This window comes from Macrotis lagotis, chromosome 1 (assembly GCF_037893015.1).
Source record: "Macrotis lagotis isolate mMagLag1 chromosome 1, bilby.v1.9.chrom.fasta, whole genome shotgun sequence".
Lineage (NCBI taxonomy): Eukaryota > Metazoa > Chordata > Mammalia > Peramelemorphia > Peramelidae > Macrotis > Macrotis lagotis.
Window position 1 is genome coordinate 275,068,860 of NC_133658.1, and position 20,245 is coordinate 275,089,104.

Sequence of the window (20,245 nt, forward strand, 5' to 3'; positions counted from 1 at the left end):
ATCCTTCAGAAAGGAAATTAGTGTTTTCATACATAGAAGCAGCAAGACAACTGAGAATACAGTTACCTACCATTCATTTGACTAATCAAAAAATTAACAATAAGAACAGATGGCCCAAATAAAAGTGCAAGAAGTTGGAGAGGGGATGAGAGAACAGTTCCCAAAGGGCCTGAGATATGAATGAGGTCCCAGGATCCTGGGTTTCTGTAGCACCTTATACAGATGAACCAAGGGAAAAGCACAAGAAGGACAGTAGCATGATCACTATCAGGAAGAAATAAGGAGAAGAAAAGTCTTCAACTCTGGGAAGAGGTGGCTTCCAAAGGTCCCTCCCCAACCCTTGGGAGGCACAGACTTTTTCTCCAAGGAGGAGCAAAGCTATTCTAACCAACATCAGCTGGCATTTGAGGTGACTCACCTCGGGGAACCACAATATCTGCAAGCCGCATGGTGGGTTGGATGTATTGGTCAAAGGCTGGTTTGACAAACTTGTTGTACTGTTTGATGACCCCTTCGATGTCCCGGCCCCTCTCACTGATGTCTCTTCGCAGCCGTCGCACCAGACGGATGTCTGAGTCTGTGTCCACAAAGATCTTCATATCTAAGAGCTAAAGCAAGAGACCCAATGAAGTAAGATGTCTTTATTGAAGGATGGCTCAGTAGGACTACTCACTCAGAGCAGAGGAGAGGGTGATCAGAGTGGTCATTTGAAGATCACAATGTATGAACAAGGTCAGTCACTAACAGAACCCTCTGGTTTCCCAGACCAGAAAGCCCCAGGAACTCCTAAGGAGGGTTCTTCCAAGGTTCATCTTGGATGGTAGAGATTGTCAGTTTTACAGCAAGCCTAAAAGAAGTCATTCTAAGAAGGGGACAGGGGTACCCAAAGTTTCTTTTCCCTCTTCCTCTCCTAGCCAGGAGTCATATCTCCAGACTGTAGTGGAATTTCCCAATGACTTCCTTGCACTATAGTAATGTAACAGCCTGAAATCAGGACCCTAGAAAAGCTTCTTTATATGCTACATCATCAAAATCCTCCCTGCTTGCCTCTGTCAGAGCAGTCACATGGACATGGTGCTGGCCACTTTCCACAAAGCCTGACTCTTTCCTTTCAGTGAACTCCCCTCCCCCTCCACCCATACCAATACCTGGCAACTGGCAGTAAATCCCTTAAGGTCCTCAGCTACTGGATCCCAAGGTAGGTGCCCCCTCCATCTGTTTTCCAGATGCATGCCCACCTCACACTCACCTCCAAAAGCTGCTTATCTGCAAATGCCATGATTCCCTCAAAGATGATCACATTGGCCCCATACAGAGTTTTCTGCAAGATAATCACAAATCTGTCAGAAAGTTTCTTCATCAACTACAAAAGAAAATGAAGAGGACCACTGTTGGCTGAAGCTTATCAATCACTAAATTCAGTGAGAAGGCAAATCAATCAAGATGCCAATTAAGAACATGCAACCATTATCCTTCTGAGTCCTGAAACAACTAGGAGCCAGATCTATTGAGCAGAGAGATTTAGATTATGCCCCCCAAGGCAAAAAACAAAAAACAAAACCAAGTTCACAAGGTGGCAAGATTCACTTGGCTCTGTAAGTGTTCTCAAGAAGAAGGGCATTAAGGAAACATGTTGTTTTCTGCCTGAAATGAGAAAGGATGCCAAATGTGACCCAGAACCAGGAAGTGGGGACTAGAGGGAAGCACCAAGAATTGGAGAGTCCATCCCTTACTTCATTGGCATGTCAAAAGCATAAACCCCCCTTGCCAGTGAGGAAAAAAGGTCTGCCAAGACCTCTAGCAGAGGATTCAGTTCTCCCTCTAGGAATTCCAAAGTCTGCCTGCCTGTTTCATCTCAGCTCTTAGACAAGGTGACCTGTTAATCCTTAGTAACTCTATCTATTCTTTTTTTTTTTAGGTTTTTGCAAGGCAAATGGGGTTAAGTGGCTTGCCCAAGGCCACAGGGCTAGGTAATTATTAAGTGTCTGAGACCAGATTTGAACCCAGGTACTCCTGACTCCAGGGCTGGTACTTTATCCACTGTGCCACCTAGCCGCCTAACTCTATCTATTCTTAGGAAGGATCCTCTCCTTGCTCCTAAACTCTAGGTCCAGGCTCTAACACAGTTGTACCATACAAGCAACTCCCTCCCTCAGGATTCCTGATCATAACACATGGAATCTCAGTCAGTCCTGTTATGTTTGACACAAACACCATTCCAGGAAATAGTCTGATCCTCAACCTTGTTTCAGTTCTACCTCATGTCCTCCAACATCTTTAACAGAGGCTGAGTTAGAAGGTACTGCAGGACATCCTGTCCAATTTGTCACAATCAGGAATCCCCTATAATTCTTACAGAAGGAACTAACTAGCCTCCACTTGAAAACTTTCACTGAGGAAGAACTAGTCATTTAGGAAGAGGATCCATTTCACCCTCACTCCCACTCAAATAGTTACATCTGACAGGAAGATTTCCCCCCACATCAAGACTAAACTGCTTTTAAACCTGTGTCTCAGCAAGAGTCTCCACTACAGCATTTCTGCCTTTTGAAGATCATGATGAGGACCCAAGGTGTCATGGGGAATATCTTTTCCTCTCAGAAAATAGACTGGTTGGTTCACAAAATATCCTCTCAGAAAAATGAGACTAGTTGGTTCACAAACAAACAAGAATGGAGTTCCTTAATCTAAAATCCTGTTAAAGTTCCAGACAGAAGCAGAAATAATCCACAAAGCTGTCTAGACAGTCCTCTAGCCCAAGAACCTCTCATAGAATTTGATGGTGGGATGGGATTTTTCACTGAGTAACACTGGGGAGGCAGGGCCTGAGGGAGATTCAATGACACCCCACAATGTACTTTACTTTCTTTTTTCTCCATTTACTTCCTGCAGAGTACAGATCTCAAACAAAGCAGGAAAGCAGCATTAAGGTCAAGAGTATCACTGGATTTGGGAAGCTCTGGCTCCTTCTTCTGTAGCCAACCATACCCAGTCCTTTTTCCGGCTGTGGGTGGTAAAGTCATAGATGGGGATCTTCACACTCTTCCCCTGTTTCAATTTCTTGAGGGTACAAACGATGAGGTCAAAATCGAAGGCATCAGGGTGGTCAAAGTTGAAGTCATTGCTGGCTGCCTGCTCCTGCTGTTGCTTGGTAAGTACCTGTCACAGAGAAAGTCTGGGCTCAAGGATGGACTAAGGAGAGAGGATGGAGCTGCGCCCCCAGAGAGAGAGAGCATTGGAAGAAAACCTTTATTGAGAGCTTCTGCTGAGGAGGAGAAAAATAGTCTCTGAAGGGTCTTTTCATAATAACAGCACTTACAAGGTGCCAAGCCCTGTGCGAAGTGCTTTTCAATGACTATCTCACTTGATCCTCACAACAACCCTGGGAGGGAGGTGCTATTATTATTTCCATTTTACGGATGAGGACACTGAAGCAAAGAGAGGTGAAATGACAGACCCAGAGTTTCAATGCTCATAATTAAGGCAGAATTTGAACTCTGGTCTTCCTGACACCAAGTGTAACATCCTATTCAATGAATCACCTAGATGCCTTTCTTTTTTTAAGGTTTTTGCAAGCTGTGTGGCCTTGCAAAAACCTTAAAAAAAGAAAGGCATCTAGGTACTCCTGACTCCAGGGCCAGTGCTTTATACACTGCGCCACCTAACCACCCCAGATGCCTTTCTTTCTGATGAAAACTTAAGCAATGAGCCCAGATCACCCAAAAAAGACATCTTCCGTTAGTTGTTTACTTGGTTAGTACAGGGCAGAGGGGAGCCAGACATAATTTACTCCTGGGAAAAGAATCTTGTCTGAAAACAGATGAGAAACTGGGTGAGTGCCCATCATTCCTGAGAGGGCAGGCAGAGTAAGACTAATATAGGAAGCCTGTTGATGGCACTCTCCAACACACCAATTTGAGGGCATGTACCTGTCTGACAACTTACACTTGGTTCATACTGTCACCTTTCTGGCTACAGGAACCAGCAGCTGTGTGTGGCTCCATATGAAGACACATGCAGGTGTCTACTATAAGCGTATGACAAAGTGACTTTCTTGCTGGAAATCCTATGAAGAGGGATTGAGTCTCTAAGAAATCAAAGGGCTTAGTGGAGAAAACTACAAAGCTGGTCATTTATAGAGCTACAACTAACTTGGTATGGAAAGAATTCAGAAGAAATACAAATTAAATGAGCTACTGAGAAAAAATATTGCAGGTTTCAATTTAATGTGATTTCCTGTTTCTTTCTTGAACCTCTCTTACATCCACTGCCCTCCACATTTTCTTCAAATGATATCATCTTATCTGTTCAGTCTCCAAACATATAAGTTGTTCTTTCCTCTCTAGTTAAGTAGGGGCCTTAACTCTCTTCCCAACATTATGTAACTAGGAATAAAACCCAAGCTCCCTATGTCTCTGATTCTTTACCAAGGAAGCAGACTAATCAATTCTAGCTTGTTTAATGGGATTGTATATGGCTTACCTTGTAGAAGGAATCCATGGAAAGTAGAACTACCCAGGGGACATCCAAAGCTTCAATAATCATTCTGGCCACAGTAGTTTTCCCAGAGGCACTACCTCCACCCAAGCCTGTCAGGGAAAAGGGTAAGTGATAAGAAAGAAATGAGCTTTATTTCTTTAATTGAATCTTCATCCCTTAGTGTTCATGTCCAAAAAAAAATGACACAGTCTTGGAAGACCTGATATAATTTCATTTATTACCTTAATAAAAAGGCCCCTGAACACAAAGTAAACCTAAGACTTTGGTTCTTAGTCTTGGATTGCTCAAACAAGAATGAAAAAAAGGGTTTTATATAGAATTTGAAACCAAATAGCAAAAAGTCAATATTGTTTGGATGATCAGAAATCAGATTTTCAACAAGTACAGGGTCTTTCAGTCTATCAAAGGACTCCCTTATTACCAACAGGGCTGCAAAATAGACTCACTTATGGGAGACTCTTGGAATCTGGGAGTTAACCAAAGGGAAGGTAGTCTTTTGCTGAAAACATGGTGATCCTTACATGAAAGAATTCCCAAAGAGATAAGAACCCAGGGTCAGCAATATTAAAGTTTCAGGCTGTAACAATCTGGCCAGAGCAAAGTCCATTTTAAGTTTCTCAGAAGCATTTGAGACTTACCAATGACAAATGCTTCCTTTGACTGAGTCCCATGTTCATTGTACCAGGGAGGCCGCCCAGCTGTGTAGATTGTCCTTTTGCTGGTCCGCAACAGGGGTGGCTCTGATTTACACTGGCTAGTAGTCCGTTTTCGTGGTGATCGGCCTGTGCCCACAGGAGGGAGAAGTCTATCTAGAGACTCAGCACTGCTGTTATCAAGAAAAAAAAAGATACTTTTCAAATGAAAAAAATTAAAGCTATCTATAGTTATGAAAATATGTTCAATCATTATGATTAGAGAAATGCAAATTAAAACAACCCTGAGGTAACACTTCACATCTATCAGATCAGCCAATATGGGGATATGGGAACACTGGGAAATTGATGCATTGTGAACCGAGAGCAATTTAGAATTACACCAAAAGGCCCAAAAAACTGTGCATACCTTTTGATTCAGCAATACCATTACTTTATCTGTATCCCAAAAAGATCACGAAAAAGGGTAAAAAACCCACACATACAAAAATGTAGCAACTTGCAAGAACTGATGTTGAGTGAAGTAAGCAGAACCAGAAGAACTAACAACATAGAGTGATCAACTATGATGAACTTGTTCCTTTTAACAGTATAATAAGCAAAGACAATTCTAAAAGACTTGTGATGGAAAATACCATCCATATCCAGGGAAGGATCTATGAAGTTTAAACAAAGACCAAAACTAACTAACTTCAAGTTTTAAAAGTTGTCTTATGTATTATTTTTGTCTCTCTATTTTGATTTGATTATTCTCTTACAACATAACTAACACGAATCTATATTTAGCATGATTATTTATATATATATATGGCATCTACTGAATTGTTTTCTGCCAAGGGGAGGGGGAAGGAAGGAAAGGAGAAAAATTTAAAACTCAAAACTTGCAAAAAGATGAGTGTTGGGGGCGGCTAGGTGGTGCAGTGGATAGAGCACCGGCCCTGGAGTCAGGAGTACCTGGGTTCAAATCCGGTCTCAGACACTTAATAATTACCTAGCTGTGTGGCCTTGGGCAAGCCATTTAACCCCATTGCCTTGCAAAAACAAACAAAAAAAATGAGTGTTAAAAACTGCCATTCCAGTAGTTGGAAAAATAAATAAAATATTAAAAAAGAAAAAAGACATGAGAATTCAGATGAAGAGTTACTGCAAAGGTCTGACAGGAAATCTCCTTTCCACATCTGATACTTTGTGAAAGTTCCTAAGAAAAAGAGGTCAATTGCCCACTCCTATTCAATCTGATTTCATTTAGCATTTCTCTAACACCCAGAGATAATTATGGACTTTATTAATCCTTCTTCCGAACTATAATCTCATTTAATTGTCTATTTTTGGTAAATACACTACTAGGTAAAAAATCTAGCCATAAGGAGTTACAGATTTGCCTATAATCATATGGAATGAGAAATTAGGATCCCAGTTTAAAGACATGAGAATAGATATCACTATATTTGGGAACTAAAGAGATTAGGCAATTTCTTAGAATCACAGATTTAAAGATAAGAGGCAGGTCTCAGAAGTAAATCAATCTAATTCTCTCATTTTACAGATGAAGAAACTGAGGCCCAGAGCTATTTCTCAGGTCCATCCTAAGTTTAATATTCTTTCCACTGCACAGTACTGATTCCTATAAAGATATATAGTGATTAGTGGTGAAGATGGGCTTATGGATGAGAAGGGAAATCACATTGCACAAGACTTTTAAGTTTTTCAAAAGGGTCCTACTTATTCATTTCCTTTGATATAATGAAAAGAACAACACATTAGGACATAAGAAAACAGAAATCTAGTCCATCATTTCATGATTTGGTTAGCTGTATGACCTTGGGTTAGTCACTTAAACTTTCTAGACCTCAGTTTCCTTGTCTATCTAATGAGGCTAACAGTTTGCCAGCTTGAAATAGAGAGACTGGGTATCTCTCTTGAGGACCCTTCCAGCTATATGAAAACAGTTATTTAGCACGAACTTCTCCTAAAGAAATTATAGCAAAAGTCATTAGAAGAAGCATCTTTGTTTCAGCTAAGTCACCACCACTGTTTTAATGACTCAGTGACAGTTCTTCCCAAGACTGTGTTAGGGTCTATTTAGCATAGACTAAAGTGGAACTGCTTATGAAGAAAGCAGTTGGCAAAAGGAAGAGGAAGGAGCAGAAGACTTTTGGCTGTCTGATGGGCAAGTCAGGGTCTAGCTTCTCTGAACTTGTCAGAGAGGCACAGTTGTAAGACAGAGGATTAAAAAGATCAGCAATTCATCCTAGACTTGAGTAGTACCAGCTCCTTTTTTCCTTGTGGCACAGGCCTGGCCAGAGTGTATCATTTTCACTGGGCATACTGGTTTGGCCCAAGTAACTTCCTACTCTCCATACCAGTAGCTTCCATTTCCCACAGTGCCTCACCCCTTCAGCACTACTCCTTGGCAAAGGATTCCTATAAAGATGAATATATTGGCTCTACTATAAGTTTTCTTCAGGAGTCTAAAATCTACTCCCCTCCTCACATCATCTTAGCTGCCTACAGCCAAAATTAGGGCTTTGACTTTTTCAGATCTTTAGCCTCCCTGGGAAATTGTCTGTTTAGTTCTTCCTCCTATACTTTGTTCAGTGATAGCCACAGAATAGTATTCCATTGAAATGATAGGGACTGATCTTCAAGTAATAACTGTCATGTAACACAGGAGAGCAATGCTTCTCCAGGCTGAGCAGGCAGGGCTCTGGCTTCAGAGCTAGGAGATGATGGACTCATGCTGTAATTTTTAAGGACGACTGCTTAGTAGGGCCCTGGGGAAAACCCAAGCTCTTCTTGTTTTGAAATGCCAATATTCCCAGAGGATCCCACTGAGAGCAGAGGGAAAAAATAAGACTGAGAGAAGCAGAGGGCTAGGGTAGGGGTGGGGGTGGGGTCTGGATTTCTCAGAAATTGGTGAATAAGAGGAGCCATCACACCTTATTATTCACTTTAAATATATTTGGAGGTGGGTTTAAGAGCTAAGAGAGGACAGAAAATTGATTCAAAATCTAGGTAGCATTAAAAAAAAATTCATCAATATCTGATGAGAAATGCCCTCTGCCCCATCTCCTTAGAGAAAAACAAAAACAGAACAGAAAATGGATGAGCAAAATCAGAACAATTAGCCAATATATTTTGCTCTATTCAACCTCTGGTGCCTCTGAGGCAGCAATTAACTAGCTAGCACCATTCCCAAAGGAGGGCTGACATCAGTGGTGAGGCTGGGACACAAACAAAGATGTCCTGATGTAAAGATGATTGAAGAATAGATGTTTTATAACTAAAAGCAGGTTGGTTGACTTCACTATTTTCTAAACACAAGGAGAGAAAAAAAATAAAATTTCTTCCCTGAATGGGAAAAGAGACAGGGGAGATCCAGGATGGAGGTGAGCTAGGTAACTTGTAATGCTGATCAGTGACTTAGTTGCTGTGGGTAAGTCACATCTTAGTCCTGGAAACTATCAGCCATTATTATAGCCCTTTGCCCTACTGGAAAAAAAAAATCACAGAATCTCACAGCGGGACAAGATTTTCTATGTCATTCAGTACAAATTTATACCTGAACAAGAAGCCTCTCTACAACACACTAAGCAGGTGGTCATTGAGTTTTTGTTGGAAGATTTAAAAAAAAAAATTAAATTTATTTAAGGCAATGGGGTTAAGTCACTTGCCCAAGGTCACACAGCTAGGCAATTAAGTATCTTAGGCTGGAGTTGAACTCAGATCCTCCTGATTCCAAGGCTGGTTCTCTGCCTACTGTGCCACCCAGCTGCCCCCTGTTTGAAAACTGCTGAGAGAGAATCCATCAGCTCCCAAGGCAGCTGACTCTAGATTGTTTCTTGCCTTAGATCCTGCATTTACCTCTTCATGGCTGCCACCCATTGTTCCTAATTCTGCCCTCTGAGGTCATGCAAACAATACTAAACTTCTTCTACTTGGCAATATTTCAAATAATTAGAAACATCTACTATATTCCAAGGGATAGGTAAAAACATCTCAAACCTAAGAACTGTAGAGTTCTCTGAACCTAACAGCCTGTGATCAATTATTGGATAATTTGAATTTGTTGAACCCTTTCCAGATTAAGGGGATAGTTCACTCTATTTCCATGAGTTTTCTTAGCATGTTAAGAACACCAGAAATTAACCTTTTCATTTCAAAACTATAGAAACTATATTCATTTTAGCTTCTTGACAAAGGATGACAATGAAGGCATTTCAAACATGAGACAAACATTGGTACAAAAAAGGAGACAGGCAGGCTGGATATATATGTATATAGCGATGCTCTGACACTAAAACTTTACTGCACTTATGCAGATAGTTCAGGTCACTGTGCTGATTGTTTTTTTGGTGCAACTGCTTTCCTTTGTTTCAAAAGAAGCTCTATCAAGAGAAGGAAAATAAGGTGATGTTGAAAAATGAGGGGAATAAAAGACAACAATATCTTGATAGCTATCCTATTTATTTTCATGGAGCAAGGCTAAATGGAGCACCAATAATCCAGGGTGCTTCACTAAATCAAAGTGGTATCATCTCCTTTGTCAATAATGATCTTCTTTCATAAAATCACAGAACAAGAATTTGAAAGGAAGCTTGAGGTCCCTGCATAGGAATTCCTTCTAAAACAACCCCAACTGGGGTGGCTAGGTGGCGCAGTGAATAGAGCACTGGCCCTGGAGTCAGGAGTACCTGGATTCAAATCCAACCTCAGACACTTAATAATTACCTAGCCATGTGGCCTTGGGCAAACCACTTAACCCCCACTGCCTTGCAAAAAAAAAATCCTAAAACAAGCCCAACTAATGGTGATTCAAATTGTCTGAAATCTCCAGTGATAGGGAATGTAAAGGAATGTAAAAGGAAGACCCCTACCTTTGCAAAGTAGTGCATTTCAGTTTTAGCCTGATTTAATTAGAGGGAAGCTTTTTTTTAAAAAACATTTTAACACTTTATTTGTTTTCCAATTATATACAATAGTAATACATACCCATCATTTTTTTGCACGGCTCTGAATTCTACAATTCTCCCCCCCAAGGCTGTTTCCATGCCATATACTGATGTAAATTGAATGTTATAAGAGTAAACATAAGAAAAAACATAAACCCCCCCCTCCCCAAGAAGATGAGAGACCTCAAGAATAGAGAGAGAGAGAAAAAATTGTACTTCAGTCTGTGTTCAGATTTCAATGGCTCTGTCTCTGGGGTGAGTTGCCTTCTTTATCATAAGTCCACCAGAGAAGTTGCTTCAATATTTTTCCCACAATTGCTATTACTAGCTGTACCTCCACTCTATTTCTCCTCACTCTCATTTATTCTATTCTTTCTCTCCTTTCATCCTGGCCCTGTCCAAAAAGTTGTTGTATCTAAGTACCCTCTCCCACAATCTTCTCTCTCTTCTATCATCTGTTCCCCATTTCTCTCCCCTCATTCCCCCTCATCCCATCCCTTTCCTCCCATCCTTCTCCAGGGCAAGATAGATTTCTAGAGGGAAGCTTTTAAAAAATATCTAAAAATTGGGGCAGCTAGGTGGCAAAGTGGATGGAGCACTGGCCCTGACATCAGGAGGACCTGAATTGAAATCCGATTTCAGACACTTAACAATTACTTAGCTGTGTGACCATGGGCAAGACACTTGATTCAATAGCCTTGCAAAGCAACCCCCCCCCCAAAGGGATCATGAAGAGTTGGACATGACAGAAAATGAGTAAACAACAATAACCAAAACTAATAATTCAATCAATAACAACCCAGAAATGATCCAATCTAGATATGTTATGACCAGAATAGAATATAGTCTATCTTACCTCTTTATATTGTCCTTCATTTTTACATATTTTATTATTGCCACCAAGGACCATGTTAGTTTTTTTTGACTGGCATGTCACACTAGTGATTCATATTAAAGATAAAGTTTATTAAAATCTCCAGAACATTTAAAAATGAATTTTTGTCTAGTTACAACTTCCCCAGCTTATGCTTGTACAATTGATTTTGTAAACATATTAACAATCATGCCTATTAAAGTTCATATTTATTAGCTTAATTCCACAGTTCCAGGCTATATAGGTCTGACTGTGATCCAGTGTGCCAGTCATTCCCTCCAGCTTTGTGCCATCTACAAATCTGATAATCATGCCATCTGTGCTTTCATCCAAGTTTCTCAAGAAAAATGCTGAAAATTACAGTGCCAGCACTCCACTGAGATTTTCCTTCAAGCTGACATAGATCCACTTACGGTTAGGCTTTCAGTTTAATCATTCACTAATTTCAAATAAACCTAACTATATTATTGTCTAGTCTATGCCTCTCCCATCTTGCCACAAGGAAAATATCTTTGTCTAATGCTTTGCTGAAATATAGACATACTGTCTACAGCATTCCTCAAAGGTAGCTAGATAGTAAAGTGAACACAGCATTGGGCCTGGAGTCAGGGAAACCTGCCTCAAATACTTCCTTGGTCACGGAAACCTGGGCAAATCACTTACCCTATGCCTATTTCTTCATGTATATAACAGGAATAGCAGTGCCTTCCTTCCACAGTTGTTGGGCTGGGAAGCACTTAAAGTACTATTTATATTAGCTCTTGTTCTCCTCACTATGGGACTCTGTGATTGTTAGTGTAGGCAACACCTGAGGCCTACAGCTCCAGCTCACACCACCTCAGGAAGCACAATTTTAGTTTTAGGTTTTTTTTTCTTTGCAAGGCAAATGGGGTTAAGTGGTTTGCCCAAGGCCACACAGCTAGGTTAATTATTAAGTGTCTGAGGCCGACTTTGAACTCAGGTACTCCAGATTCCAGGGTCAGTGCTCTATCCATTGAACCACCTAGCCACCCCAGGAAGCACAATTTTAAACAAGGTCTTTCTTACCTCAAACAGCATCCTAACCACTCTATCAAACTGCCTCCAAACTAGTCTAGCAATCCTGTCAAAAAGGAAACAAGGTGAAAATGTTCTTGATGACATCTTAATGACTCCCTTTCCCCTTTCTAAATGCTTGAGGACACAGAGAGTGCAGAGTAATGCCTGATAACCAATGTGCTGGATTTGGAGTAAGAGGTCCTGGGTTTAAAACACTGTTCTATTTTTCCAGCTGTGTGACTCTGGTCAAGTCATTTCTCTTTGGACTTTTAATTTCCTCCTTTGTAAAATCAAGGGGTTTTACTAGAAGATCTCTAAGACTTTAGTTTAGTAAATTCTAGTGAATTCTAGAATCCTATAATTCATTCTGTGATTTCATGAGACATTAAAGTCAGTTTAATTGCCCTTTAGCTTGGAAGACTGAATCTGGTCACCTCACAGGGACTGTAGAAGAGATATGATGGGTGTCTAAAGAGAGAGTCCAAGTGTGGAAGGCACTAACTTTGGCCAGGGTGGAGGGCTGCAGGAGGAGAGTGGTGGGAGATAGTGTCATTGTCCTTGTCCTAGAGATGGGCAATGGCAGACCATTTCTAAAATGTTCCATGAAAATAGTAAACAGGAAGATAACAATTATTCTAGTTCAGTCCCTGACACCCAAGTCTCTTCAGAGATGAACAACTTCAACTTCTTCATTTAATTATTATCCTCAATGAAATAAATGCAGTGAGATAACTACAACCCTTTTTAGTGACATTTGCTTGAATTTCACTAATTAATATGATCAGTTTAAACATTTAATTTCTCCAAAATACAGATGTTATAGTTACTGAGGACTAAGAATCCAATAGGAAAAAGGTCTCTTCTCTCATTTGATAAACCAATCATTCTTTAGGTCAACCATCAAATCTAGGGTGTTTTATCCCCCACAAATAAGTTTTGCAGCTGTCTTCCTCTTATTTTCTTGTCCTACTGAGCTTTCTTTAATAATCATCCTATGTGTCCTTTCAAGGACTATTCCAATAGCAGTCCATCTTGAGGATACACTGGTAAAGATGAAAGTTAATGGTCTGACTAAATATCTGATCAGGTTTCCACAATTTAAAAGAGGTAGGCCAATGACAACTGAGAGAAAGTCATTCCCATCCAGAGACTTGTAAATGTTCATAGAACTATTATTCTGACTATGAAATTTGCCCTAGGCTTTTTTCCTCTCCCCTCCAAAAAAGAGAAATAAAGTTTTCCTGTGATCTCAGATAAAGAAGTTTGCCTGATCTACTCACTGGGGGAAAAGTTTCCCTTTCTGTGGAAAAATAATGTGGGGATCTTTTCTTACCCTCATTTACAAATTCTTCAAAGATGCTTCTGCCTGTAGAAAAGAAGCTACAAATGAAAACCAAATGAAAACCAAACGAGAAATGCCAGCCACAAGAAAAATTTGCAAAGAACAATTGGCATTGAAAACAAGCCACCCCTGTCTTGGAGAATGAGGGATCTTTACCTGGCTGCTGCCAGTTTGTTTGCAGATTTCCATAGATACATTCACACCAGTAGCTCCTGGACAACACTCCAACTGGAGGTTTGCTCTGAATCCAACAGCAATAATAACAATAAAACAACTCTGAAACTTACCTGCCTTCAGCTCCAAGGGCCCAGCACCCTGATATCCTGATCCCGGGGTAACCAGGAGGGCTGCTCATTCCCCAACTTGTAGGAATCACAGGACTATGATGTGGATCAAGCAGGATGCGCTGAGATAACTAGATCTATCTGATGTCTGCCTCCTAAGTAAGGTACAAGAGGATCTACTTCTAAACTTCCCCGTTTCTTTCACCAAGACTTACAATTCTCTGAGCCTGAAATAACATTTTGCCAGATGAAATCTGGAGAAGTTCTGAGCTGACTGGGTTGCATCTCCATGACTGGCTTTTTTAAAGGTGAGACTTAAGGGAATGATTCAGGAACCTTGTATAGCAGAGGAAGGTGGGAATTTGGATTTTCTTTAAGATGCAATTCAATGTTTCTGATGTGCTAGATGTAAGGGCAACAGGACCCACATTAGGAAAAAGCCAGTATGTGCTGCTCTGACTTTAATGTCCTGCATAAGCCAATAGCATAAGAGGATAAGTTAGCTAAGAGATTACGTTCATTACTTGATATTAATAGCACTGACTTTGGTTTAAAAAAGATACCAAAAAACAAGAGCCCAACAACAAACCAGTAGCACCTCACAGAGCTGCCCCTCTGGCTGTGACCTGCCAAAGATATGCCTTGATCTGGGGTTTCCCCTCACTCTCCAAACTCTGCTCTGATATTGCTTGGGTGTCCGCCTCTAAGCAGTCCCAGCAGAAAATCTTTTTCTAGGAAAAGAAGAGGACCAAAGAACCTGTTTGAGTCACCAGCTCAGGCAACTCCAGGAAGGGTCTTGGGGCCAGAATCCCACCTGGTGAGGCAGCTCATTTCCTTAAGCTCTGCTCCACCCCTCTGAAGCAGGAGCAGGAAGAGCTGCATAAGCACTAGAAAAGCAAAACTGATAAACATCAACCCCCAGGGCTCCCTTCCCTCGGACTCTGCTCCCTCCCTCTCCGAGATGCCAGTGCCTCAGGCAGGAAGCTACTTTCCAACTCCAGCGGTCAGAGCCAATGTCAGTGCCGGCAAAGGCCCCCACCCAGGGGCACTCTCTGTCAGCTCCTCCCTCTCTCCAAGGTGCCTCTAACCAGGCATAAACAAACATGAAACTCTACACTCTGGGCTGGGGCAATATGACAACTAAGAATAACTGCTGCCCTCTCTCTTCTCCTCTTCTCCTTCCCTGCATTTTGCTCTCCTCAGCTGTCCTGGTGCCAAGGGAACTGAGTTTGCAGGGCTAAATTAGAGGCTGCAGCTAAGCTCTCTTGGAGCCCAGCGCACACGCAGCCCAGGGGGCTACACTGCTGAGCTGACAAATCTTTATTTCAGCACTTCAGATTTAAATGGCAAAAGGTACATGGAGGTTCTGGCTGGAATAGGCCTCCAGCAAGGGCCAAGAGGAACACAAGCTTTCTCTTCAGTCCTTTTAACAAGTCATTTTTACTGACAGCTCTGGCTCTATCATTTTTGGCTGCCTCTCCCTACCCTAACACCACCAAAATGAACCCTACCCTCACGGTAGCAAAATAAAAGACTGGGAGGACTAACAGATTGGAAGCACCAAGGTTGGGGGGACTCGGGCCCCCTCCTCCACCCCTGCTCTCTGCCCAGAGAAGGAAAGTAGGTTTCACTGACTGTTGTCCAGGACCATTAGTGACTTTTCAAAGACTCTGGGTTTGACTTCCTTATAAAAGAGGTTTTTATTTCTATTCCTGGAGTCATTATGGATCCTCATTCTGTTTATTTTAATGGACACCCATTTACACAACTCTCCACACATTTTTTTCCTGAATTCTTTATAATCACTTTCTACTGCACAATATTTCATGAAATTCATTGTTCAGTCACTTCCTAATCAATTTTACTTCCACTTCTTTGCAAAAGTGTAGCCATGAATAACTTTGCTTCTGTCTTTGAATTTACTGTGCATTATTAGTTATCAGCATTTGTATCTTAGCCTCCACTAGACTTGTATGAGTGGCAAGAAAGTTCTAGTGGCCAAACTTTGTATCTCATGTAACAGGGACACTTAGTAACTCTTGCTTAAATGGGGGGGAGGTGAATGAATGAAATTAGAGAATTGGGGTTTTCATCATTCCTGAAGAGGAGACAGGAATAAACCAAGACAAGAGGAAATTTGAAATTTGACTAAAGTGGGCTGACAGGATTAATTTAGGAGTCTAAAAAATAATAGTTATTGAAGCTTCATAGCCTCAACATTCATTCATTCAACATGTATTTATCTATAAGCACTCATTATATGCAAGACACTGTTAATTGCTGGGAATAAAAAGACAAAAGTTGAATAGTCCCTGTCTTCAGAATGGGATAATAATTCTTATTAGAGGAGACAACCTGAACACTTAGAAATAAACAAAAATACCTACAAAGTAAAAGAGGAAGAGACCAAGAAGGAAGCCATCAAAGAAAGGTCCTTGAAGTGAGCCCTGAAAGAAAATAGCCTGCCACTAGGTGCTGGGGATACAAACAAAGGCCCAAACAGTACCTGCCCTCATAGAGCTCCCACTCTAACTGGGAAGACAAACATGAAAGTAGTCAGGCACATCCTAGGTACAGAATGTCCATATAGTGGAGAAGGCACTAACAGAGGTAGGGATTCTAAAGGGCAGAGGTCAGCCCTCCTGCACAGTGGAGAGCAAGGCTCTTGAGAGGGGAATTGCTGTGGATGGCTAGCTTGACTGGAGCATAATTTGTGCCACAAGAGTCTTGTAAAATCAGACTGGAATGACAGGTTTTAAGTCAAAGGCAGTATTTTATCCTTGCTATCAGAGCTTCTTGAGTAGAGGAGTGATTTGTCAGACCTAGGTTTTAAGAATATCAATTTAGTTGCTGTGTGAAAAATGGACTGGAGAAAGGTCAATGAAGAGGCTACTGAATTCAATATTCTGGATAAGAGGTGATGACAGTAGGGACTGTGTGAATAGGGTAAAGGGGATGCCCAAGAGGCAGGAGAAATGACTAAAAATGAAGAGGGAGTGAGAATGAAGTATCAAAGATAACTGGGTGATGGAAAGGATGGTGTTGCCCTCAACAGAAATAAAGAACTGAGAAAGAAGAGTGAGTTTAGAAGGAAGTTCCATTTTGAGAATTTGAGATCCTTACAGCACATCTTAGTTGGAGATGTTCAATAGGCAGCTGGTGATGTGGGGCTGAAGCTCATGAAATATTGTTATAGTCATACATATATGTATGAGCTGACATAGTTATACATCTACACAGCTGATAATAGTTATACATACATATACACATATCAGTTATATATGTATAGTTATATATAACAGTTACATATAACTATGTTATATATATGTATATCAGTTATATACTGATATAAAAAGATATAGATATATTGTACATAGATTTCTATCTAAATATGTGGGAGTTATTTGAGCAGAGATGATAGTTGAACCTATGGGAGCTGATCAGATTGCTAAGAGAGTGTGAAGAGAGAAAACCTTGGGGAATATTCACAGGGGATAGGATATGAATCCTGATCTAACAAAAAAAAAGATTGGAGAGTGGCTAGACAAGGAAGACAATCAAAATTAAAGTGTCAAAAAACCCCAGAAAGGATAAATAATATAGAAGACGAGGGTGGATCACAGTGTCAAGAGCCACAGCGTTCTAGGAAATAGAGGCAAGTAGTAGAGATGGCTTTTTCTACGAGCGTAGCTATGGAAGGCAAAGAGCCACATCAAGTGAAAGGTGATAGTTTCAGAGGAAGCTACTGAACATTTTTTAAAGATGAGGGAAACCCGGGCAGGATTTTTGGCAGCAGGAAAGGAGGCAATAGATAGAAGAGATCTAAGATTAAAAAGGAGAGGATAATAGAGAAAGTAAACTGTTACAGCAGAGTCAAAGGCAGAAGTTGACAAACTGGTCTTGTGAGAAAGGCCATCGCTTTGTCAGAGCAGAACCAGAAAGGATCTTTAGGCATTTTGATCTATAGAATACAGAAGAGGAAGTTTATGAAGAATGTTTATTTACTCAGTAAAAGCAAGTAGTAAAATCCTTTGCTATGTGGAAGGGATGGTGTAGGAGGCTTAAAGGGGAAAAAAATTGGACAGACACTTTCAGGGAAGTAGGGTGAGAGACAATCAATTAGGGGAGGATAAAAGCATACTAGAGAACCAAATAGGAAAGAATAAAATAATGCTTTACAGTATTGAGGGCCTAGTTGAAATTTAATTTAATATAAATTTCTGGTGGACACAGCACAATTGTGTTATCTGCTCTAATGCTGATCAGCAGCACAAGAATAGGAAAGGGGAAGGCAGATGTTGGGGCAACTCAGGATTTGGGCCTGGCAAGCTTCAATGACATGAGGATAAGGGATTAAGAGATTCTAGAATTAAAGATAGCAATATAATTGAAAGGGTTCAATTTAAATTCAAGATTAGGAAAGAAGGAAAGTAAAGTTAGAGTGGGAAGTTAGGTCAGGAAGGGCTCAGAAGGATGGATGGACAGGAGGTCACAGGTAAAATAAAGAGATTTAACAGAAGTGAGGAGGGGCAAGTGGAGAGAAAATAATCTATTTAAAAAGAATTCTCTATGTTTCTCTTGAAACTTTACCAACCCATTCACAAACAATGGACTAAGCTTACATCAGTATCAGGGGCATATGGTCTTCCTTATTCTCAATCTGATTCCTTATACATCCATCTCATTGTCCCTTTGGAACACAACCCTCATCAATGTAGATCACACCTGCACTGATGAAGGATGGATACATCTTAACACTTAAAATTTCTGCAAAGAGACACTTTCAAGGGTTCTTTCTCAAGATGGGAAATAATGTCTATGGGTAGGGATGGATAGGGATAGGGAAAAGGCAGAATAGAAAGGTGACAGAAGCTACACTCTTTTCCTACTGCTCTGAAGTCTATAACTGTATTTTTATCTGAAAAAAAAATTTCTTCTTAACACTTGTCATCCCTAGTAGGTTCCATGAGGAATTCTGGTGAATGCTTTTTTCAGCAAGGTCTCCAAAAAAAGTGAAGCAGAATAGTCTGTAAAACTTAAAAGTGTCACATACCTTTATTGTTGTCGTTATTAACAACATCAATTAGCAGTTTAATGGGCCAAATTTTGAACTTATTTAAATTTACTGCAAGTTAGGAACTTTCTACTTTCTGAATGCACTGTTAATTTATTAAACCCTATCATATTTTTTCATTTTGGGGCGGCTAGGTGGTGCAGTGGATAAAGCACCAGCCCTGGAGTCCAGAGGACCTGAGTTCGTTCAAATGCGACCTCAGACACTTAATAATTACCTAGCTGTGTGGCCCTGGGCAAGCCACTTAACCCCATTGCCTTGCAAAAAAAAAAAAACCCGTTTTTTCCTTTTTTGGACAATGACTTGTGATTTCATGGCAGTAAAGAAATCCTGGTGAGAAAACTCCCTCTACCAATGCAGCTTAGGTTTAGTCAGTTGGAGGCACTGAGAGGTTAAGGGACTTTCCTAGTATTAAACAGTCCTAAGTATCAGAAGCAAGACCTAAACATACATCTTTCTGAGTCGGTGGCTGGCACTTTATCTAGGTCATCCCTCTCTACATCAGTTTCCTTTTTTTCTTTTCTTTTCTTTTTAGGCAATCAGGATTAAGTGACTTGCCCAGGGTCACACAAGTGACAAGTATCTGGTTCCACATTTGAACTCAGGTTCTTCTAATTCCACTGTACCACCTGGCTGCCCCTACCATCACTTTTCATGAAAGGTAATGCACATGTAAAACAGAGCCATTAACTTTTACTCATTCATCAAATAAACAGTCTTTTCTTATGACAGACTTTCAAATATTGGCTAAATTACTTCCATATATAAAATGTTATATATGTAACTTTTAAATATTGGACAGGCAGTGCAGCTGCCCAGATGATTATACTTCAAGTGTTGCCCCTGACACATACAAGTTGGGACCTTTGACTGAAGGCAACTTTCTAAGACTAAGGGACAAAGAAGGTGCCTCCTATTTAAACAGGGAGTGGTAGCTTCCTTCTCTAGGAGTTCCCTTTATCAGTGAAATCACAGGACCGGTCTCTATTTCTAGTTCAACTACATAATATTCAGCACCTCATAAAAGGACAGCCAAATATTTCAATGTAAGTATCAACTGGCCCCAATTTTCCCCATCTCTATACTCAATAAAGATATGACCATCATGAAGAAATTAAATATAAAAACAATTTTGGAAGAATTGATTGTCTTTGCCCTCTAGTTCTCTTCTTCCTCCCCCTTTTCTAGCATGCCAATTAAGGAGATACACAGACTGATTTCAGACTTGGGGCCCTATGGGAGAGACAAACCATACTCAGTCACTGGAACACTTAACAGAACAAGCAGTGGGTTTCTTTTTTCTGAAATAACAAGCAACAGAAAGGACACTTGACCTGATTTTTCTTTTTTTTTTCCCCTTTGTCTCTCTTTTTCAAACTTCTTTTATTAATTTGGCCAATAATTATGTACCATTTTGGCAGATGATGCTTTCTGAATACCTTATGGAATAACAAAATGTTTTCAGTAAGGATGATATTACTGTATATGGATCATGGAAGGAAATATCTATTTTTCCCAAATTTTCTGC

At 40.5% G+C, this 20,245-nt stretch overlaps 1 protein-coding gene across 4 annotated transcripts in view; it reads right to left on the reverse strand.

Moving 5' to 3' along the window:
- UCKL1 (uridine-cytidine kinase 1 like 1) overlaps window positions 1-20,245 on the reverse strand; it is a 41,356-nt gene that overhangs the window by 17,100 nt on the left and 4,011 nt on the right. For 2 of the 4 annotated variants that reach the window (XM_074210519.1, XM_074210520.1), the window contains exons 2-6: window positions 5,139-5,326; window positions 4,483-4,589; window positions 2,989-3,159; window positions 1,250-1,321; window positions 419-608 (exon numbers count right to left, since the gene is read on the reverse strand). In XM_074210519.1, coding sequence (XP_074066620.1) covers window positions 419-608; window positions 1,250-1,321; window positions 2,989-3,159; window positions 4,483-4,589; window positions 5,139-5,326 — 728 coding nt within the window. Of the gene's footprint in view, window positions 1-418; window positions 609-1,249; window positions 1,322-2,988; window positions 3,160-4,482; window positions 4,590-5,138; window positions 5,327-13,646; window positions 16,869-20,245 lie in introns of those variants that run through there. The other 2 variants (XM_074210521.1, XM_074210522.1) reach the window with 2 other exon arrangements.